This window comes from Natator depressus, chromosome 8 (genome assembly GCF_965152275.1).
Source record: "Natator depressus isolate rNatDep1 chromosome 8, rNatDep2.hap1, whole genome shotgun sequence".
Classification (NCBI taxonomy): Eukaryota; Metazoa; Chordata; order Testudines; family Cheloniidae; genus Natator; species Natator depressus.
In genome coordinates, this window is record NC_134241.1 from 18,819,239 (window position 1) to 18,843,359 (window position 24,121).

Here is a 24,121-nt window from a genome sequence, read left to right on the forward strand (position 1 = left end):
CGGATGCCCAGAGGAGCCAGGTGAGGTCACTCAATTAGGATGAACTGCAAAGAATGGGGTAGACCACCCCAAAGCTGGTGGAAATTTTAATACTTAGATTTACCAACCGAGCACTAAACAGCTTCTATTATAACTCACTGGTTACTCAGAAGCCAACAACACAGTTCCCTCAAAGTAACCCAGCCTCAGGCCTCCACCTAGTTACCCAAGTCAGATATGATGAAGATTAATGAAAATCTTATTTCACCATATAAAAAAGTTCTACCAATCCCAAAGGACTGGATACATTACCTCCCAGTTTAATGAATCTTCTAGATCTTACCCAAATACATGTATATAGCCAATTCTTATTAACTAAACTAAAATTTATTAAAAAAAAAAGAGAGAGTGTATGCTTAAAAGATCAATATACATACAGACATGAGTTCAATTCTTGAGGTTCAGATTTATAGCAGAGATGGTGAGCTCTGTAGTTGCAAAGAGTTCTTTTAGAATTTAGTCCATAGGTTATAGGCCAATGTCCAATATCATATCCAGGGTGTACCAGCTTAACTGGGATCTCACCTAGCTACTTAAACTTCCCCTGATGAAGCTTAAGCAAATCTGAGATAACAGGTTCAGGACCCAAGCCATTTTTATATAGTGTTCTAGCATCCACTTGACAATACAGGCTGAGGTAAACAATAGGCTTTTGATGTAACCTTCCATTTCCTAAACACCACCAGTAATTAGTTACACAAATTAACATAGGGCAATTTATCGTTTAGGCAGTCTATCACAAACTTCAAAGAGACATATTGACAATGACATTATTTCACCCAAGATTAATCTAAATGTTAATATTCCCTTTTTGATCTCTGAATCAATAGCTATAGTGACAGACAGGAACTGTTTGTTTACATGGGTAACGTTTATGAGTACACATATACAATTACAGGTTTCAGAGTAGCAGCCGTGTTAGTCTGTATCCGCAAAAGTCCGATGAAGTGAGCTGTAGCTCACGAAAGCTTATGCTCAAATAAATTTGTTAGTCTCTAAGGTGCCACAAGTCCTCCTTTTCTTTTTGCAATTAGTATCACCCCTAACTTTTAACACTATAGGTTTGCATTTCAAAGTTCTAGCCTATCTACCATGAATGGCCCTAATTACCATTTGCATACCTTCTAACATGACTTTAAAGGTTGGCTCTGGGTCATCCAGCCTGCAAGCTGCTTATCCCTTTCTGGCCATGAGTTATATTTTGTATAAGATTCGCTGCAATTATATAGCAGTGGTAGCAACAATGATTTGCATGCTTATATTTTAATTAGACAATATCACAGTATGTCTGGTGCTTTGTGCAATGTTCTACAGCACAAGAAATCTCAATCTCGCTCTGTTTTCTCCCAGCAAACCTGGTCCAGTTCTTTCATTAACCCAAGGGGGTGTTTTAATCATGAACGGTGCAGAATGATAGTCTGTAACAAAAACAAAAGTGCATCCTTTGTTCTCCTTCATGGAAAGAAGTAACATGCCAACAGAATGCCACTATTACCATTTCTAATGCTTACTTTAAGCTGGCAATATATCACTTCCACAGGCGTTCCTACGCAGGGGGTAAAGGCATTAAAAGTATCTAAATCATAAGTCTGCCTTTTTTGGAAGATTAGTAACAGATGAAACGTACTTGTCCACTGCTTGCAAATGATAGTGGAAAATATTATGATCTGCACCGTAGGCTTGTGAACTCCAGCAGGAACTGGAGAAAAATGCAACTGTTTCCCCTCATTATGAATATTGGTTTTGGTTCAGGTATTTTTAAAGCTGGATGAGTTACTGCAAAACATTTTCCCATCAGGGTTCATTTGAATTGTATGTAAATTCAGCTATGTTTATGCCACCTCTACATTTATTTTTCATGAATATTCTAGAGAATGAGTTCACTGGTTGGGATGTTTGCAAAAAAACTGTGAATTTTTAGTGTATATATTCACAGAAAGAGAATTTCAGATTCTTAATTTGTGAGTATTCACACAAAACTTGATTCTATGAGTTATGCTCATCCAGTGAGGAAGAGAAACAATACCATCTGACAAAGGTGTGCAATCAAAATAGCCATAATGCTGATTATTGAATATTCATATGAACTGCTTGTTCATATGAATGAACCAGGCCAAGAAGCATTTGTAGAAATACTTTGGCTTTAAGAATTTTACATTGCAAATACATTAAAGAAAATTGTGGTCCGTTTGTAGACAATTCACAAACTCAAACGGGAAATTCACTAAACAGATAACTAACTACATGTTAATTGCTCGGCTCTTCATGTTTGTAAGATGAGCAGGCCAGATTCTGCTGTTGTTGATAGTGGTGTAAATCCAGAGTAACTGAAATCCATGGAGTTACTCCAGATTTACACAAAACACAGCTGAGATCAGAGTCTGGTCCAAAGTACATGAGAAGCTCAAGCAAATGAGTCTGAGAAAAGTCCTATGACTGCTGCAAACAGAACCCCACAGGGAGAAAAAAGCTAGACACAATAAATAACTTTTTATATCTATAAACAGAGGCAAAAATACTTGTGTTTTCAAATGCTGAAAATTAGGGAGTGATTCAGACTGACCTTATCCTCTGCCCGCCCCGGCACAAGAGTGAGACTGAATTGGTGTGTGTGTGTGTAAAATTAGTTCCAAGGCTGACTGTGAATGCTGAGTCTGTTAGATCTCTAAGTTAATTTACTGCATCTGCCATTGCTTAGCTGGCCCAGTCTCCAGGATGAAACACAGGGATTTCTTTTAAAAACGAGTACATTGAGTGGGCTTTGGTTTTTTTAGTTGTGACCCAGTGTAGCAGCAGAGAGAGTGAGACTCTTGCTCTCCGATTAACATCCCTTTTGTGTGTATGTATGATGGAGGAACAGATATTTGGGGAAACAGATATGAAACTGGGGCACTGAAACTCACAAAGGAAAACTGCACTGACTTCCTCAGATTTTCTACTGACCCAACCCTTGTCTGGGTGGGGGAGGGAGTCTGGAAGAAACATGCTGCCATCTTGTGATGAGACTCAGGAACTTCATCAGCACTGAGGCAAAAAAAAAAAAAAAAAAAAAGTGTATATGGCATATTTGAACTCTAGCTTGAGGTTTAATTTAGTCATATTTGGGGTAGTAATTAGAGATAGCAGTGTGATGCTGGAAGAAACGCTAAATGCTCGAGCTCATTGGGATGCTGAGTCTCTGGCTGCCAAAGAGAAAACGTGTGAGCAAGTCAATGTGGTTTTGGAAAATCTTGAAGTAGAAATGGGCACAAATAGACAAAGATGATGCCTAGATATTGTGGTGATTGGCGAGCTGTAAGCACCTGAGAGAGGGAGAGAACCAAAAAGCTAATACATAAAAAATCCAGGTCCTAACATCCCTGAATACTGTGGATGTTGAAATGTTTGAAATCCAAAGACAGATCTGGATTTACATTTTCTATCTGGCCCCAACATTACAGTGGCTTGTGACAAAATCCTGTATCTCAGTGCCCAAATGCTGTGGCTTAAGCCCATCACTACCTGACAGCATCTCTTTAAACAGGATGACACCTGCTGAGACAATAACCTCTTAAAGGGTGCAGGCAGCTACCTGCCCATGTGGATTGTCTGGGGATTGGGCATCTTAGAAAAGGAGAGAGAGAGTATGTACAAACTTTCTTTCCACATTTTTATCACTTATTTAAGTAATTAGTGCCCTTGTTTCATACTTCATTCTATCACCTTATACAATGCTAAATGCTTTGAGATAACATAACATACTTACAACATCTTATGTAAAGATGCATGCGGATATAAAAAGTTGCCACAAAATATAATCTAGTAAAACTGAAGTTATACTTCCTGAGCGTATACAACTGTGTGGAATTTGTTCTCTTCTAAGGGATTTACCAATGTAATGGCCACTGGCTTACTGGGAGATTGCTGCACTTTGTGATTTCAAGTTTTCTTTGTAGCCATTCAGAGTAAAGTTGCGGAACTCATTGCTATGCAGGCAGGGGTAATTCAGTGTCTAGAACATTGCATAGAAGCCGGGCTGCAAGAGTAACCTTGGCCACAGTGGAATTTACTCTTTAGAAGGAGAGTTTTGTTAACAATAAAGTCTACCAGCTTCCATGGACCTATTAAATATAGTCCACTGGAGACTTGAGAAGCTTGTGGCTGATTCAGTCAATGTGAAGAGCTAAGTTAGATCAGGGTTGTGGTGAACAGGAACCTGACATATGATGGAGGATGATTCTGTCAAGTAAAATATGCGAAAGAAAGGAGTGCTGCGTGGACGGGAACTTGAAATGCCACTTCCAGCCCCCATCTGGTGGGGTTACTCCACTGCTCCCTACTTTTTGATTTGTTTATAAAATGGGCCTAATTGTTGACATCTGAGGTATATGCACAAAATAATAATAGAAAAATAAGGACGGGCCCCGGTTTCAAACAGCTGCTTCTGTTTGCGCTTCTGTGACATATGAGCAGCAGATACCTTACTGTGCATGATGCTGTTATGTGCAGGTGACAGGGTGTTCACTGACAGGCGTTAGTGCTTGAAAACATTGGGTGGTTGCGAGCGCATGGAGAGAGCATGCATAAGGTCCCTTTGAAAACTGCGTCCAGATTCTACAATCATAACAACGCCCCTCCCCCGCAGCTATTCTCTAGAAACAAACTGATCATCAACCCCCTTCTGCCCATCTCCTCAGTATCAGCCTGGAAGGAGAGGCAGGATTTACCCCTGCCCTAAAAGGTAGCAAATCTGGCCTTGATCTTGCTACTGGGGGAAGTGAATTGCCCCCCACCCTGCCTTTTTTAATTGGTTAGCTCCAGTATCTCCAGTCCACTACAAAGGGGAGTGGAGCCTCTCATAAAGTCAGTACTCAGAGTATGTTATGTTACGACGAGATGTTATCTGCCTTGCCCGCCTATAGTTGTCGCGTCTGCGTGTATATGTACCTGTGGTGTACTGCTCTCTCCACTTCAACATAACAGCCTTCAAATAGGGAAAAGGTTATTATAAAGAGGATGGAGATCAGTTGTTCTCCATGGGTAGGACAAGACGTAATCAGCTTAGTTGGATATTAGGAAACACTTTCTAAGTCTATACGGATAGTTAAGTACTGGGACAGTTACCTCAGGAGGTTGTGGAATCCCCATCACTGGAGGTTTTTACAAACAGTTTGGACAAAGGCCTAGCAGGGATGGTTTAAGTATACTTAATCCTGCCTCTGTGCAGGGCGGGGATGGACTAGATGGCCTCTTGAGGTTCCTGTCAGCCCTACATGCCACCTTCACACAGAATCCAAATAGTCTCTGAACACATCAGTGAATGTAAACTGAGCTTTTTAAAAATGCTGCTGTTTTATTTTTTTATACAAACTAAAACACCAGAGGTCATTGAATCCTATATTAAATACATAAATTAAAAAATAACCATTCATAAAACTTTACATACAATAAGGATTCTCATCTACACATTAATACATATAGTACATATACATATACAGAGTTTATCAAAGGGTCATTCTGCCAATTCATTTACAGTTCTCTTCTGGAATAGACACAAAAACAGGAGCAAAATATGTACAGGTGCTGATGCGAAAGAGAAAATAAACCCTATTGGGTTGCCAAAGATTATGAGGCAGTTTATTGAACGTAGACTCAGTGAAAGCGAAGGCCTGGCCAGTTCAGTCCACATGGGATGCAATGGAATTGGACGTTTTGGTGATTCAGAGGATACTCCCACTGAGTTTAGGATGAGAGACTGGAAAGCTCAGTAATGCATCCTGTAGGCATTGCAAAAGGAGAGCTTGGAGTTGTGACCCATGTTGATATTAATACTGCTGAACTGTGCGGGATCACCTATTGTCCTTTGAAAAGTCCATGGATATTCACTAGTTTTGTTTGTTTGTTTGTTTGTGGGTGCTGTACAAGGCTAATTTGAGGGAGCCATCTCAATAATTTGCCCAGTGAATTTCAGGAACAACATGGAGAGAGCAGGAATAAAGCTGCAGGACAGTGGTCATAGAAAAGACACAAGTTGTCAGTGAGATGCAAAATTAAACCACAAGGTAGGGTTGCCAACCCTTCAGGATGGTCCTGGAGTCTCCAGGAATTAAAGAGTAATCTTTCATTAAAGATTATGTTGTGTGATGAAACCTCCAGGAATACATCCAACCAAAATTGGCAACCATACCACAAGGAGTTTAATCAGCCATGTCATCCAAACAACCCTTGGCCCAAGTCCTCATTCCTAGGATTGGAAGTACACTTTTGTAAGCTATAACAACATTCTACTATATACACTGGGGATATATATATATATATGTACAGTTTGTGTGTGTGTGTGCATATATATATATATATATATATATATATATATATATATATATATTTGTGTGTGTGTGTATATGTATATATATACACACACACACATATACAAATATATATATATATATATACAGGTATATGAATGTGTGTATATATATATTTTAAAAGGTGAACTCATTTTGATCTAGCTGAATGTAGAAAGTTTATATAGTTGATGTCAATGGGCATGTATTAGGCACGGTTTGTGTTACACTGTGGAGGGGTAAATGTTGTTGTTTTTCAAGTCTCTGGAGGAAATCTGGCAATCCACTCCAAGTGGTATCTTCCAGGATTTTCACAATTTGACATACAGGTGACTGTGGATTATCTGTCCCACCTCCAGAGCCTTAGCAAAAAGGATGGAGTGTGTGTGTGTGTGTGTGTGTGTGTGTGTGTGTGTGTGTGTGTGAGAGAGAGAGAGAGAGGATGAGCATGCACACACACATAGCCTGTTGTAATAATCACAACTGTCTTGAAATACATACGCTTTTACAGTAGGTTTCAAATGCTGGGGAATTCCATCTGGATTGATCCCAACTCCCTTTGTTACATTGTAAGGCCTGAACCTACTCCCATTGCTGCCAATGGGAGTATAGCCACTGAATTCAGTGGGAGCAAGACTGGTCCCTAAACATGGTTTGTAATAGTGCGATGTCAGGCCCATATAATCTCATTGACCCAACTGAAGTCAAAGGAGTTGCACAGGTCTAAGGACAGAGTTTGATCCATTCAGCCATGAATATTTCAAACAGAGACAATGTATTAAGTTGAAGCAACACACATGTAGATAGCAAATACATGGTAATATCCGGTAACAGATCAGAATCAGACCATTTTGTACACTGTAAATGAATAAATGACATCTGAATGGATTGCACTGAAGGAAGGGTAAGGGACATGTGAACCTCCAACAAGTCTGCTCAGGTGGGGTTTGAATTTGCTGCAGTTCACATGGAAATACCCATTGCACTACATTTTCAAAGGCACTCCCACTCCTGCCTCTAAATTTACTCCTGCCATTTCATATATGCAATAGCTTGCATAACCCATAAAACAAATTTGCACCTGGCAATAACACATGCAGAATTAGGTATTTAGGGCTCAATCCTGCAACGGGCCCTTACAAAAAGGAAGTACCACAGTATGGTGCAGTAATCGTCCAAATGCTATAGCATACAATAGTGATACGGCAGTAACTATTACTGTAGTAATCTGCAGTAACTTTTTATAAGGATGCTCATCATCTCCAGTACAGGAGCTAGGAGCACTCAGCACCTTGCTTGGTTTTGCTGTTAGATATCTATCTTCTTGATTTGAGTGTGCAAGTGCCATTTAAATTGTTTTTTAAAAATGCTCTATTTATGGAACTTCAAATTTATCACCCCCCCAAAGGTTGCATAAGTTCTTTTATAAAGACAAAGAGGAGAATGAATGACTGATGCGGCACCTGTCAACTCTGCCAGTACAGTTGTAAGGGATGAGACATACCAATCAGAGACAAAAACCGAAACCAGATGCATTTCTGAGTGCAGAAGGGAGCCAAAGACTCATTGGGAAGTGCAGTGTATTTCAGAAGTTCTAAATAGAGAAGTCTGTCCCAAAGGAAGTCAAAGGTTTATTCTGAAACTGGACTTTTTCTCTGCTTTACAAACTCTTGCTTTGACTGACAGAAACCAAATGGTCTTGTGTAAGACAAAAAATCATTTTGTAGAAAACTGAGGCCACGGGTTATCACGAGGTAATGCAACATCACAAAATACAGAGCAGGATCTGGTAGCTCTTACTCATGTGAGCAGGCCCATTGACTTTACTGGGATTACTCACCTGAATGAAGGCTGATGGGGTCCAGCCCATAATTTGCCATCTTTAACTAAAGCCTATTATTTCTGTTGGCAGTACTGCCTGGCCTGAGATTTCATAGGACACTGTGGGTAGTTCTACACTGCAACTAGACACAGGCAGCTGGCCTGTGCCAACTGACTCGGGCTAAGGGCTTTTGGCTAAGGAGCTGTTTAACTGCAGTCAAGATGTTTGGGCTCAGTCTGCAGCCCAGTTCTGGGACCCTCTGCCCTTGCAGAGTCCTAGAGCCTGGGCTCCAGCCCAAGCCCAAACGCCTACACTGCAATTAAACAATCCGTTAGCCTGAGGCCCACGAGCCTGAGTCAGCTGGCATGGGCCAGCGGTAGGTTTTTAATTGCAGTGCAGACATACCCTGTTTGACAAATGGGTATGAAATTAACTTGTGTTGCCACAGAACAGAGGAAACAGCATCAGAGAGAAAACTGTCTTTTGTAACGGAGAAGATTTTGTAAAGGTTGTTCAAGAATACAAACAGGGCATAATTGTGTGGGAGACTCCCCATGGTTCTGGCTCTGGAGCTACAATACTGTACTGCTAGCAGCACCTCTGGAAAGCGCATACGGTGCCTGCTGCATAGACTCTTCTACCGCAGGGTTTCCTCTGAACAAAGAACATGCCGTGAAATTGCATTTTTTCAACGTGTCCATCTACTGACCGGTAACAAACATATTCCTGATGCAGAATTCAATGGACTCCTTTGCTAAAACAGAATCTTAAAAAGATGACGTGGTTTTGCAATTTAAATTATTTTAAGGAGAAAAAGCCATTGACAAATAGCTTCCAAACTGGCATGCAGCAAACAAATGAGCCCCCTGTCGTAGAATGGAATACAATACCGCAATTACTCGAATGAATAGCGCTTACACATGTGAGCAGCCCCAGCGGGGTAGACCCTGGGAGATGCCAAGTACCTGAAACTATCTACGAAAGTCACATGTTGCAGAAGCCCACAAGACCTGTGCAACGTGGTGAAGTGGATAGAACACTTGACTGGGACTCTGGACTTCCCAAATCTGCTACTGGCCAGCTGGATGACCTGGGGCAAGTCACCCTATCTGTGCCTCAGTTTCCCCATTTCTAAAAGGGGAATGATAATGACACTCACTTCCTTTGAAAAGTACTTAGAGATCTACTGATGCAAAGCATTGTATAAGAAGTAGATATTATTTAAGTCCAATTTAAGACCTATTTTGAGGGCTTAAGTAATGCACAGATTGTGTGCTGGCCCTTACTATTTTTTTGTATTACAGTAGCATGTGGAGTCCCCAGCCAAGATCATGGCCCTACTATGTTGGCACTAGACAAAAACATCATAAGAGATATTCCTTCCAACTGAAATAGACAAGATAAACAAAGGGGAATGGAAACAGAGGCATGGCATTAGTTGTCCAAGTCATATTGCAGATCAGTGGTAGAGTGGGGAATAGAACTCAAATTTTCTGATTCCCACTCCTGTGCCCCAGCCATTAGATAATGCTGCCTTTCTGCGCCCCCCGAAAGGGGTGAATTTAATTCTCCCTGTGAGTTGCAGGTGTTCAGCACTTCTCAAGGTTTGGCCAAATGAATAGGACTACATGTGTGAGTAAGAGCCTGATTCAGGTAAGCAGATATGTCTACACGGCACACTCACTGGGGCATGTAGTGACATGCCTCAGTGAAAAGCAGACTGCATCCACACTACAGTTAGCTAGCCTGAGGCCTCCTCCTGCATGAGCCTTCCCTCGCTGCTGGAGTCTTTCTCTGGGGTGGGGAAAGGCTCCAACAGCTCTCTGCTGTCAGAGCTTCTCCTCACCACAGGGAGCTGCAGGAGCCTGTTCCCGCTGCCTCTCCCCGCCAGAGCCTTTCCTGCCTACGGTAGGGAAAGACTCTGCAGCAGGATGGCAGCAGGACACTACAGTGCTAAAAATAGGAGTGTAAATGGGGAGACACTGCCTGGGTGTGTAGAGATCCTTGTAGGGTACGTACGCTAAAGTTCTGGCATATCTTTACTTGCCTAAGCAATGCCTCACTAACACTGCTATTGACCCTGCGCTAGGGGCGCATGCGGTAGTGTATGTTCACTGCACACCGCTGTAAAGAGCGTGCAGTATAGGCATTCCCTAAGGGTAGTAAGATCAGGTCCTGTGCATTGTAACAGGGAGATAAATGTTGCACTGAAAGGCAAACTACTGCTACCGGTCCTTAATTGTGACAAATGACAAGTGATACATTTGTCCTGTGCCTAGTAAAGATGCTTTTGCCCAACTATTACCTATTTTTGGTTCATGCACCATTTGTCAGGAAGCCTGCTGACAAAATCACTTTGACAAACAAAACCGAAATATTCGTAACTGTTTCACATGTTCATTAGCGTACAATTTTAGACAAGCTTGGAAATCAGTGTTCTGTGGGATCAGATAACATAGGCATTCTTCCCTCCTCCCCCCTCCCCTGACACATTATTTCTTTCTTCAGCCCCATTCCAGTGATCCTAGATACGTTAGGAGTAATTGTGAAATCAAGTGTGGTCGTTTCTTCAGTGTGTCAGTCTTTAAAATGTATGAAAAGTATCTAACAATGTACGTGCTGTTCTTTATGGAGCGATCAATAAGAAAGATAAGGCTACAGCATTGTCAGAAATCCTCATCAGGTCCGTCACCCACATTCTTCCCTTCGTCTGCCCTGCTAGCTGGTGGTATGTTAACATCCCCACCACGTACGACATGACGCCCAGTTCCGCCCATCATGAAACAAAACAGAGTATGTTTTTCTTTTTGTTCACATTGCAGCTGTCATTGTTCCTGAGTTTAAACCAAAAAGAGAAAGAGAGTCCCTGTAGTAAGGAAGCCGGATGATTCAAATTGAATATTTTATTGTCAATATCCCCTCACAGTTTTGAAAAGCATTTCTCCTGCTCTGTCCCTTTAATATTGATTTATTTTCCATGGGGTGTCATTGTTACATTTAATATCCCCCTGCACAGCAGGGATAGATTGTTCTGTTGTAACTTTGGTTCCATGCCCAATGCCCATTTGTACTTCATCTGCTGATTCTGTTTAAAATTTTTTTAATATGTTCACAGTTTGTTTCTCCCCCCTCTCTTTTTTCTTAGTTTGACATATAGAACTTCATTAAATGCAGCATATATTGTAGCTTTAGACAGGAACTGTCAAGTAACAAATCTTGAATAATGGCTTTAAAATACATGGTGGTTGTAGTCTTGGCTACAGGTTGTTGTATTTTTAAATCGGTGTAAACAATGTTCTCTTCTTCATGGGTTTGGAAGCATTTGCCTTTCTAAGGACTTATCTGTGTAGTCTGGCACTCTACAAAATAGAAAAGAAAAACATCTGTATTAGCTAAATGGAGAGATTGCATCTATCTATCCATCACTCCCTCCCTCCCACTCACGCACAGGGTTTTGGAGATTTTCCATTGCTGGAAAGGATTTAGTCAAGAATCTAACACATGGTATTCCTCAACACAGCAAGCTATATCCCTCTGCTACCAAAGGCCAAGGATTTAGAACCCAACTTCTACACCCTAGAAGTCAATGGGAATGTTGCAGTTGATTTCAGCGGAGAAGGGCTTAAGCCAGGCCACTCTACCAGAGCTGTCTAAAACTTCCACAAGGAGAGAGAAATGAAAGCAGGTGGAACTCTCCTGGTTAAAGGACAACCCCCAAGTCCTTTGTTCATGAAACTTTGAAGTGAACTTGGACTGTGTTTTGGATGAACCAGGACCAAGTTTGGGGCTGAGTTTTGAGTCCATCCACCCTGCTTATTACTGATTGGGAAGGATTATGGGCTTTGCTTAAATCAGGAAAAACTTGGCATTTTTCTTCTGAATTTTGCTTTGGGGTTTCAGGTCCATTTAAATTCTGAAACAAATTCACAGGGTGCAAAATCCAGGCAAACTGAATGTCCTTGCACATACACATCTTTTCCTCCCAAACCCTCTCAACTAGGGGAATCTCATATCAACAGACTCCCGAGAGTTTTGCACAAATGGATTCTACAGTTTTTCTCCCATTCAAGCACTTTATTTACTTCCTTTGTAACCCTGTCTCCATCGTTCCTGAAAGCAACAGCTGTGATAGCTGTACTGACCCTAGGAGGCCATGAATCGTCATCTGAAATTTCAGCTCTATATGCCCCCAGCTGCTTAAGGGAAGAGGAGAGGATAAACTGTAAAGAGAGGTATGGAAAAAGTACTCTTTTTGAACATAAAATGGGTCTCCAGCTACACTTCAAGGAAGATTTACGAATGGATCTATTTAAAGTCTAAAAATTACAGCATCTAAGAAAACTGGCATCCAGGAGTACTATGGCAATTGGCAAAGACACTGATCCATTTGCTTCCTGTGCTCCCCCCACCAAATTATAAGAACCATAAAATGTTGATGTCATATGACTTTTTTTTAGGACACTACTTTGGGACCCCTTACTCAAATGACCCCAAATTTGCACCACTAACCCTACCCTAAGTCCTGATGAGGCAATACAAATTTCAAGGCAATCTGGATGTGCACGTGGATGTTAGAGCACTTTGAAAACCAGCTGTTAAATAGTATGCTAGACTGAACTATAGAAATGCTACCATCCGATGCTAATGCAGAGTTGTTTGCCAATGCCTCTCTCAAGGCTACCTATACCTCTCCCAAAAGGTTCATGTGCTACCTCCCCTGCTTGCAGTAAGGAATGAGCACATCAGGGTGGGGGAGGTAGACTGAGTTGGTGCAAATTGCACCTGTGGGATTTAGACAGAATTGGAAGATGCCCTTTCATTATGTTCTGCATTTATATCCCCGTGTACTTTTGTAATTTTTCCATTGTCATGGCAGATTTTCTGTTCTCTACACAGATTTAGCTGTAAAATTCACTTCGCCCGCCTTCGCGCTGATCTAAATCCCTCTCCCTGCTCATAGGAAGGCAGGCAGGCAGGGCATGGGTATGAGATCCTAATTTTCTGCATGAAAAACAACAAATGAACGAGTCTCTTCTTTGGATGGAACTTCAGCTATCTGACAGGATAGCCTAGAAATGCCAGATTCTGCCAGCTGGACATAGCTCCTGTAACTACACTCAGGCACAGAGAGGAGCAACAGAAGGAAGACGTGAGCATAGATATCTAATCATATTAGACAATCTAGCACCTACCTTTGAGCATCTGGGCCTGAATGACTACCTAGACTTTTATGGTTCCCTAAGGCAGGGAAATGTAAGCCTGATTCTCATATCGCAGCCTTGTAAATCAGGAGTAACTCCACTGGGCAAAATTCTGCTGTAGTTACACGGATGTTATACATCGAGTAACTCTGATTACCTCAATAAAGTTACTGTTGATTTACATCAGTGTAAATAAGAGCTGAATTTGGCCTTATTGTAAAATCAGTTAAAGGGTGTGGGAAGAGATGTTTTGGGATAGAGGTGGGTGGATCCTGATCCAGTGGAATGTTTCCTAGGTAATTGTTCCAGCCAATATAAATTAGATTGGCCTTAACGCTGCTCTGATTTACACTGGGTGCCCACTATAATTCCAGCCAATCCATTAGATTGGGGGAAGCATAAAAATGGTTTAGAGTCACCCTTGACTGTCCCCTGGCTCTGTGAGTTCATTTCAGCTGAGAATTCAAGCCTGAGTCTAGCAAACATTCCATTATGTCCTAGAAATCTGAGATGGGTCACTTACAGGTTAAAGGACGACTGTGTGCAAATGAACAGAAATGATAATCTTCTGCATGGTCTTTACTGGACTGTTAATGAGGGGCTCCAACCTGAAGCACCCTCATCAGCTTTCTCTAGCCAGACATTACCTGGATGGACAAGCTCTCCAAATAGGTCACTCTGGCAATTACCGAATATGGTGGTTACAATGTACGCAGCTTTGCTTCTGATTTTTTCTTCCCATGTGACTGTGCTTTCATCTCCTGCTCTAAAGCAGAGGGAGGAGGTGGCAAGTCTGGGAGCAGGAATTCAGACTGACTTTCAGTATGTTTTGGAAATAATTAGGAGACTGTAATTTGAAAGTCACCATGTAACCCAGGCATACAAATTCTCCCTGAAGAGTTTCTTCTGGCAGGCAGCCACTCAGTGTTAAAGGGCATGTTTAAAATATTTCCACAGGCTCTCAGACAATAAGGCGTCAGGAATCTCATTTAGAAACTGTAGGCAGTTTTCTAATTTAGGGAATGTGTATTTCTAAAGATGCTGGCTTACACCTACGGCTCCTGAAAAGCCCTTCTCTGAAACTCTAATTCTGTGGCTTTTCCGTCTTATTTCTGTACCTGAAAATCCCCCCTTCCTTCCTCTCTGGCACTCTAATAACATGCATAAATTCTCATAAAATATTCATGAACCAGTCTAAGCTGGGACCTGGAATTTTCCTGTGCTAATTGAAATGAAAATTTTCAACCAGCTCTTCATGTTTTTTCAATGAAAAAATGGCTTTTTTGGGGTCAATGTTGAAATTTCTGTCAGCCATTTTGATGACATTTGGGGGGGGTTGTTGAAAAAATGAAACATTTTGGCTTAACATTTTTGGATTTTTTTTTCTTCAAAAACCTGAAAACTTTTGAACAAAAATTTCAGTGCAAATGAAAACTTCTTGATTTTTATTGAAAATGTTGCTGGCACAAAGTACATTTCCTGATCAGTGCTAATACTGGTGCGAAATGCAATTAGGTGCACCACACTGCAAGTCTCTACAGTGTCAAGGCATATTGTGTACAGAATAGAAAGGGAGAAAAAGTTGATCATAGCTATGTACTCTCAGGGACACATTTATAAACATAGTTACCTGAACTGAGCCCCTGAAGTAGACTTTATGTGGTACATTTTCAAAAACTAATACCAAGTTTTCTTTCTCCTGGGTGCAATTTGCATTGGTAAAATTAGAGTGCTGGTGTCTCTAACTCCTGCTTTACTCCCACAATGGGGGGAGGGATAGCTCAGTGGTTTGAGCATTGGCCTGCTAAATCCAGGGTTGTGAGTTCAATCCTTAGGGGGGCCATTTAGGGATCTGGGACAAAAATTGGGGATTAGTCCTGCTTTGAGCAGGGGGTTGGCCTAGATGACCTCCTGAAGTCCCTTCCAACGGTGATATTCTATGAATGGATCTGGAGGCGCAAATACTGAGATTTGTATCCATAGCTGAAGTGAATTGTGCCCAGAGGAGCAGAAAATGCAGGTGCAAGTTTTGAGGAAGCAAATTGCACTTGCACAAAAAGAATCGTAGGATTAGAAGGGACCTAGAGAGGTCATCTAGTCCAGTTCCCTGCACTCAAGGCAGGACTAAGTATTATCTAGACTAGTGGCTCTCAACCTTTCCAGACTACTGTACCCCTTTCAGGAGTCTGATTTATCATGTGTACAGCCAAGTTTCACCTCACTTAAAAACTACTTGCTTACAAACTCAAACATAAAAATACAAAAGTGTCGCTGCACGCTACTACTGAAAAAAATGATTACTGTCTAATTTTTACCATATAATTATAAAATAAATCAATTGAATATAAATATTGTACTTACATTTCAGTGTATAGTTAGTATACAGAGCAGTATAAACGAGCCATTGTCAGTATGAAATTTTAGTTTGTACTGACTTCGCTAGTGCTTTTTATGTAGCCTGTTGTAAAACGAGGCAAATATCTAGCTGAGTTGATGTATCCCCTAGAAGACCGCTGTGTACCCCCAGGGTCTAACTTGCTCTTAAAAATCTCCAGTGACAGAGACTCCACAACCTCCCTGGGCAATTTATTCCAGTGCTTAACTACCCTGACAGTTAAGAAGTTTTTCCTAATGTTCAACCTAAACCACCTTTGCTGCAATTTAAGCCCATTGCTTGTTGCCCTATTCTCAGAGGTTAACAAGAACAATTTTTCTCCATCCTCTTTGTAACAACCTTGTATGTACTTGAAAACTGTTATCATGTTCCCTTAGTCTTTTCTTCTCCAGACTAAACAAACCCAATTTTTTCAATCTTCCCTCATAGGTCATGTTTTCTAGACCTTTTAATAATTTTTGTTGCTCATCCCTGGACTTTCTCCAATTTGTCCACATCTTTTCTGAAATGTGGTGCCCAGAACTGGACATAATACTCCAGTTGAGGCCTAATTAGCGCAGAGTAGAGCAGAAGAATTACTTCTCCTGTCTTGCTTACAACACTCCTGCTAATGCATCCCAGAATATTTGCTTTTTTTTTGCAATAGTGTTACACTGTTGATTCATATTTAGCTTGTGATTCACAATGATTCCCGGATCCCTTTCCACAGTACTCCTTCCTAGGGAGTCATTTTCCCGTTTTGCATGTGTGCAACTGATTGTTCCTTCTTAGTGGAGTTCTTTGTATTTGTCCTTATTGAATTTCATCCTATTTACTTGAGACCATTTTTCCAGTTTATCCAGATCATTTTGAATTTTAATCCTATCCTCCAAAGCACTTGCAACCCCTCCCAGCTTGGTATCGTCTGCAAACTTTATAAGTGTACTCTCTATACTATTATCTAAGTCACTGATGAAGATATGGAACACAACCGGACCCAGAACTGATCCCTGAGGGACCCCACTCGACGTGCCCTTCCAGCTTGACTGTGAATAACCTAAAAACATGTCCCAGCTACTGTGCTGGGTCATCTTTCAGAAGTCCTGTGTCAGGAACTTCTAGTCAGTGGCTGGGATACCACAATGCAATCCCCTAAAAAACTGTTTGCTAGAGCCAGGAAATATATTTAAAATGTTGGTAACTCCAAAATGGGACAGTCTGTTTGGAACTGTTTGGAAGAGCCAGGGGTATAGACCTATCAAAAAACATACTGTGGATTGGGATGTGCCCTGAAGATCACCCAATTTGGGTTCTGCCTGGCCAGTGGAAAGGGAATCCCAGTCAATGTGGCTCCTTGTGTGAGTTAGCACTCCTCACATGAGCAAGGAATTGCAGGAACAGGACTATTCTCTTGAGCTTCTCAGTTGATCTCAGCTGCTAGGGCTGAGCATGAGGCTTCTCTCAGCTACACAGAGGTTGAGAGAGGCTTTTCTCAGACACACAGGATTCAAGGCATAAAGGGCTTATAAGTTATAACCAGCATCTTGAATTGCACCTGAAATGAATTATGTAAGGCAGTGCGAAATGGGGAACTGGTGAAATATGTTCCCTGTGCAGCCCCGCTTTGAATTTCTTCAGGTGGTGTCCTGAACAGTGCATTGCAATAATCCAGTCTGGAGGCAACAAAGACATGGAGAGCAACCAAATATGATAGCTGCTTGATAGTCCTGTACCTTAAGCACAAGACTGCCATCCTTCCTTCTGTGATCTGGAGACCGTTAAGTTTAAAAACTCAAGGCAGACCCTCAGCTAGTGTAAACTGACATAATGCCACTGAAGTCAGTGTACCCAGATCAACTTATACCAACTGAGGATGTGGCCTTCATTTCATAAGAATCTATGGGACAAACACTAGTTTCATGGAAATATGTGAAGCGGCCTTACCTTTCCAAGAGGCACATTGACATCAAGGCCAAAGAATAAAGGCAAGAGAGAAGAACAAGAATAGAAACAGAAACTGCAGAAGAAAAAAGAAGATTATGTTAAAAAAAAAATCTTGCTGTACTGTCTTAAGGGTCAGAGCTAGTTCTCTTTGCAATTCATATGACAATGATAAACTCAGTTTAGCATGAGACCTGAAATAATTATGCATGCAGAAAACATGTTTTCCAGTTGTGTCTGCAAATACCAACCCCTCTTCTAGGTGTGAAAAAACTAGACTGTATCATTTTTTTTTAACTCATCAGCAAAATGAATGCATCCAACACCACATGGCAACACTGGGCCAGATATTCTGCTGGTGTAAATCAATGTAGAGTCGCTGAAGTCACAAACTGGTGCTGATTTATACCAACTGAGCATCTGGCACCTGGTTTCTAAAATGGTGCCCACTATCCATACTAGTAAACATGCTAAGATCATGGATACATGATGTAACACTGACCTTAATCAGACATGTCCCTCATACTGAACTATTAATAACTGACTCTTGGATCTCTTCCATCATGATCCTTGCTCTTCTAGTGGGAGGAGAATTTTTGTGGTTTGAAAATGTGGCCATCCAATGTCTTCCATCACAGTTCTCCATTGAACCATGTCACAAATTTTGTTTTGTTTTTTAAATCAAAGGTTACAACATAATACACTACCAATTTTTGATCCATTTTCTGCTTGTGAATGTATTATATACTCTTGCACATGCCCTTGATTTCTATTGAACATCACTGAAACTTTGGCAGCAAAGTGGAAAAAGAAGAATGTGTGAGTCTAAGGGGTTAAAATATATGTTTATTCCATTATTAATCGGATTACTGTTAGACTAGATGTTTTTTGGTGAAGAACTGGCTACTGTCACAGTTTCAATGCCTTTGAGATTTTTTCTTTATTATGCTTTGTTTTGCTTGTTAAGTAAATTGGTCATGTTCCTTCAGACATAGTTTAAAGGAAGTTGTGAAGGCAAAAATGAGCATTCAGATCCACAAAAGACTTTATTTAATCATCAGGCACAGGAGGTGGGATCATCTTCTAGCCGTTTAGCAACTTTTGAATTAGTTGGCTGCCTACTGCATTTTGGGTCTCAGTTGCCTTGACTGCAGTGAGCCTGTGATTAGGCCCATTGCATTTCACTTCAGGAATGTATATACAAAGTCAATAAGCAAAAAATCTTCAATTTCTTTTGATGTCACAGTTCAGTAATGGGGCAGGATTCTGGTACCCTTAGTCACATTGTGTTGTATCTTACTCTAGTCCCCACTGGTTTCAACATGGGTAATGGTATCAGAATCTGGCCCTAAACTTGTATGACTGAGGGGCACAATCTGGAAATCTTAACTCAGTTTCATTCAATTCTTAATGCTGGCAAAACTCATCTTGGTTTCAACGGGAGTTTTGCCTGCATATAAAGAGTCTTGGGTAATGACTGAGTAAGGACCTCAGCATTTGCCTCAACATAATTTGCTACATAATCATATTTTAAATAAGATGTTTATAATTTTTATAGAAAAATATTGTTTTCTAAAGGGAATAGAGAGTTTGCAGGAAGGGGAAAAACAGATCTGAGATTGTCTGGATATAATGAAAGACATAAAATGGAAAGAAAATGAAGTGGAAAGAGAGACACTAACATAGTTCAGTAAATACTTTTATGATTTTTAGTCTCAAAAAATTGTCTCAGACCCAATAAAGCTGATCTGATTCTTTTAAAATCTGTAAAACAACCAACCTTTTCCTCTAGGTCCTTGATCTGTCTCTTCTGGACATCAGTTTTATCTTCTAAATCTCGGATCCTCTAGAAATAAAAAGCAAACAAACCAACTCCAGACTCTGAATGCACAGACGAGAAAATGTTAACTGTTTTGCTCAGCTGAACAAATCACCCAGCTGGGGCAAATTTTAAAGATCCTGGAAATGAACAACTAAGAAATCCAGCCAGTTCTGCATTGGCATAAAATCCTTTGTCACCACTATTCCTTCTCTGCCACCCCTTGATTTGCCGTGCCCACATCAGCGCATACTGATCTCTGAAAATGAAAGGCGTTAAATGCAATGATTATGTCCCAGAGAGATTAATTAGCAACTGCCCACTTTGGGAGGGGAGGAACGGAAGAGATTAGAAAGAAAATCCCATTCACCACCTATTTGAAGAAAGTCATCAAAGTGCTGGAACAATTTTTATTGTGGGGGGACTGAGAGCCATTGAACCAAACTGTAACCCCTGTATATAATGGAAACCACTTCAACCAGGGAGTGTGGCCCCTAGTTCCAGCATTTATGCAAGTCGGTCTTATCTGTGCACTGTTCATAGCTGACACTGATACTGTTACGTATCGTAGGATACTCTTTAAAATCACTTTTGATTTTAAGGCCAGAAGGGGCCATTAGATCATCAGTCTGACCTTCTTCATAACAGAGAATTTCATCCAGTCACTCCTGCATTGAGCCCAATAACTTATGTTTGAGATTTGTGCTATGAGGCTAGATTCATGAAACAGTAAATAGGAAGAGAGAGTTGTTAGGTTCTGAACTTTAAGAGGCAAAATATTCCCACAGCCTCCATAAAGAAGATAGTGAAACCTGCATTTGCATGCATAGCGCAGGTATTTATATGCCCTAGACAACTCAGCAGTGAAAACCAGGCCAGCTGAACCAGGATCTCTCATAAACTAGGGAGAAACATTAGACCATAATCTGAATTCTTTCACAGCAAAACAATATGGATGTATTTGTTCTAAGATCTTGGTCCTTGTGCACTACCTGATGTGCCTGCTGTAGCAGCTCCATCCTCTCCTGAAGAATCTGGCAGTCGTATTCTCTGCTTTTCCTCAGCATCTGCCGTCTTAACTTCTCTACAGCTGTCCTCAGCTCCTCCTGTTGCTTTTCACTTAGCAGTTCCCCAAACTTTATCACCGTTTCTTGCTGCAAAGCATTGTACAAGGTAGCTTCAAGCTCCTGGATTCTCTAGTTGATGGAACACCAAAAGTTGGTTAGAGATGGAACACTGTACTAAATATAGCTGGGATTTTTTCTGGTCATAGATTCAGGCGTCTACATACATACAAGAAGCTTCCTAGGTATACGTGTGTGCAAGATTAAAAAGCAGAGCTGGTCAAAAATGTTTCAATGTTTTGGCAAAAAATGTCCATTGAATGTTTTCATTGAAATTCATAATTGTGAAATGTTTCAAACCGCTACGGTGCTGGTCAAAACTGGGATGGAATTTTCATGAGCATTTTCACCAGTTTTTTCTAAAATCACAAATCAAAATACTGAGGAAAATTTCATTGACATTTACACTTTGAATTGTTTTGACCATCTCTGTTAAAAAGGAATAAGGGTGAAAGATCAGCATGCCAGGATACAGATTTCTCTCTTGAGTCTTAGTCTTGCTAATACATGAACATGTTCATTAATGCAGGGTTGGGTAGCTCATCACTTTATCCTTTCCTCTTATACACGAAACACTTCAAAGCTGCACTCAGCAGGTATACACCCTGTATACAACAGATTTTGCTGGGCTGGTATTTTCCAATAAAATCGGTTGCAATTTGGTATACTATCTTCTCACTATGACAGGGGTGGCCAAACTTACTGACCCTCCAAGCTGCATATGACAATCTTCAGAAGTTCGAGACCTAGGTGCACCTGCCAGGGCTCAGGGCTTCAGCCCTGCTCCTGCTGAAGCCCTGAGACCCCCCTTCCCCTACCCCACCATCCCACTGCAAGGCAGTGATCCCGAGCTCCCGCCCAGTCTGGTAGATGGAGAATGGGGACGTAGGGGGCTACGCGAACCACATTTTAACTGTAAAAGAGCTGCATGTGGCTCGCGAGCCGCAGTTTGGCCACCCCTGCACTCTGACTTTCACTAAAGGAGATATTTAAATATTCCTGCACATGTCTAGTTCTGGTTGTCTGCAAGACTCCAACTGGGCAAGGTGACTCTAATGAAGGACATCTACTGTTAACTCGGAAGAGTTTCTACTTTAGAGTATCCGGCTTCTCATGATGTGAAGAGGCCAAGTACCATGTTGATGTTGTGCAGACTGCAAGGTGCTGGTTTAGCAGCATGGAGAAAGGCAGATATGAAAAAGTTAGGAAGGATGTGCAAAACCCTCTCTCTCCCCAGAATCTGTGTCGTGTTATGGTGTGTGCTGTAGCATTTTCCTTGTACATACCATGTATGCCTGGTCAAGAGCTTGCTTCCTGTAGTCTAATTCTTCCTCCAAATAACCTTTTATTTTGCAAAACTGCTCCTACAATGAACAATAATTTTGACAGAAAAAATGAATTTGTTAGTTGACATGCCATGGAAAGTATTATTTGATCAACCACAGATGTCTGATGGGAGCAAGAATTTATGAGATCTGTCAGTAATGGAGACTTTGCATGGTTGTTAATATCAGATTACTATCTAGCAAAGTCTGAAGGAAAAACAATTATGTTTGCTTTGGTAAGGTAATAGAGTAGAAATGTGCTCTGGTCTATACTGGAGTAACTCCAGAATGACTTTGTTGTCTTCTGTGGAATTGCTCAGAATTAGACCAGTGTTACTAAGAGCACAATTTGAACCATTATGATTACTTTACAGTCCATGTAAACTTGTTCATCTTTTAGGTATATTACTTCCTCCAGTTAAAGAGACTAAGAGAGAAGCCAAATCCTGACCTCGCTGTAGTTATACTAAGCACAATTCAGCTATGAACGCCTTGCCTTTAAAATATTAAGGATTTAAAGCAGGAGTAGTCAAGAGGCAGACCGTGGGCCAAATCTGGACCACCAGATGCTTTTGAACAGACCTCAAAATCTTTTTATTTACTTATTATTATTATTAATTATGTATTATTTTCTCTAGAGTCTGGACCTTGTCTATACCTTGACCAAGAAATTTGGACCTTTGCAAAAAACAATTGATAACCCTTGATTTAAAGTGTGTTTAAACAACATAGTGTTACAATTCAGGGGGTTTTTTCTACTTAAATTTCTCAATGCCAGTTGATACATGCCATGTATTTGTCTGTAAATGCTGTAAGGCAAGAATCATGACTATTTGCCTGCCTGAAAAGCACCCAGCAAACTCTGGGCCCTATATCCATAATAATAACCAATTAGCACCATTTAAAGGTGAAAAAAAGACAAGATCAGAGATGAACATTGATAGCATTTAATCATGAAAAATCCCACTTCACGCTCTCACAATTATTAAATGCAAAGAAAATTAATAACAATGTTATGGATTCACCAGTGATCAAGAAGATATAATGCATTTTATTTGCTAAAAGATTATTTTTTCTGACTCTCTAAGACATCAAATATTTTGATATATTCAGTGGTTTGTTATAGATATATATCAAAAACGTTTGCCTACCATGTCACTTTCCAGTTCCATCATCTTCTGGTGTAGAGCTGCTTCAGCACCTTCAATCTGCTGGATCCACTAGAGGGTGCAAAACACAGAGCTGTAACCCACAGCACTTGCAACTAAAGTGCCCATGACAAACAGGACCCCGCCAAAATGCTTCCCCTCTATTTTGCCTGACTTCAGTAACCAGAAGGCCAGAGCCCCTTACTAAGGGTGTGGCACAAAATAGCTTTACAGATGGCTTCGACAGCTACTTGGAAATTCCATAGGCATAGGGGGAACCCCGAGTGGCATAGAGCTGGCTATGCTCGAATTATGCCACTCTCTCCTTTGTCACCCCTTTTATCTGAGCTGCAAAAACAAATCAGTTTAAACAGAAATATTTCAGATGAGATTTTTCAGAACCAAGTAGGAGATTTTGACACACAGTTCCTATTTACTTCAATGGGAATTGTGTGTCTATATTCCTTAGGTGGCTTAGAGAATCCTAGCCTTCCAGTCCATTGCTAGTTTGACCATATATGGTTGATGGCTTTGCATAACTTTCCTCTATAAAGTTTACAGTCACTACTTACATTTAGTGTGGAAGCTGCATTTGTTACAGATCTAAATTCATAGCTTAGGATAGAGATAGACTAGAAACTTCTTCAGGTATGGTAATGTCAGTGAGGGTGTGATTCTTTTATACCAGTTCTATATAGGCACCTTTTCTAGTGTGGATGCAATTATACCCGCAATAAAGTGCATTTGTTGGGATAGCTTATTGGCTTTGGGGAAACAGTATAAGCTATGCCAGCAAAAGTATTCCAGCAAGCCTTTTTTACTGTAGAATAGGCCTTAAATAGTGCATATACTTGAGAGACAAGCACCACAGAAATTGTACCTTTTCTGCCAAGGATAACACAGTGCTAGCTTGAATTATAGCCACTTGCTCTTCATTTCTTAAATTCTGTAAAGTGAAAAAGAAGAAAACCAAGCTAAGGAAAGGATAGCAGTTTTCTAAAAGCA

General features: G+C 40.7%; 1 protein-coding gene across 3 annotated transcripts in view; it reads right to left on the reverse strand.

The window, feature by feature from the left end:
• Nucleotides 1–6,742: 6,742 nt before the first annotated feature.
• Nucleotides 6,743–24,121, reverse strand: part of JAKMIP2 (janus kinase and microtubule interacting protein 2) — a 108,998-nt gene continuing 91,619 nt past the window's right edge. For all 3 annotated transcript variants that reach the window (XM_074960530.1, XM_074960532.1, XM_074960531.1), the window contains exons 16-22: nucleotides 23,997–24,062; nucleotides 23,120–23,188; nucleotides 21,930–22,007; nucleotides 20,512–20,715; nucleotides 19,481–19,546; nucleotides 17,704–17,776; nucleotides 6,743–11,543 (exon numbers count right to left, since the gene is read on the reverse strand). In XM_074960530.1, the coding sequence (XP_074816631.1) occupies nucleotides 17,726–17,776; nucleotides 19,481–19,546; nucleotides 20,512–20,715; nucleotides 21,930–22,007; nucleotides 23,120–23,188; nucleotides 23,997–24,062 (534 nt within the window). In that variant the 3' untranslated portion in view covers nucleotides 6,743–11,543; nucleotides 17,704–17,725. The remainder of the gene's footprint in view (nucleotides 11,544–17,703; nucleotides 17,777–19,480; nucleotides 19,547–20,511; nucleotides 20,716–21,929; nucleotides 22,008–23,119; nucleotides 23,189–23,996; nucleotides 24,063–24,121) is intronic.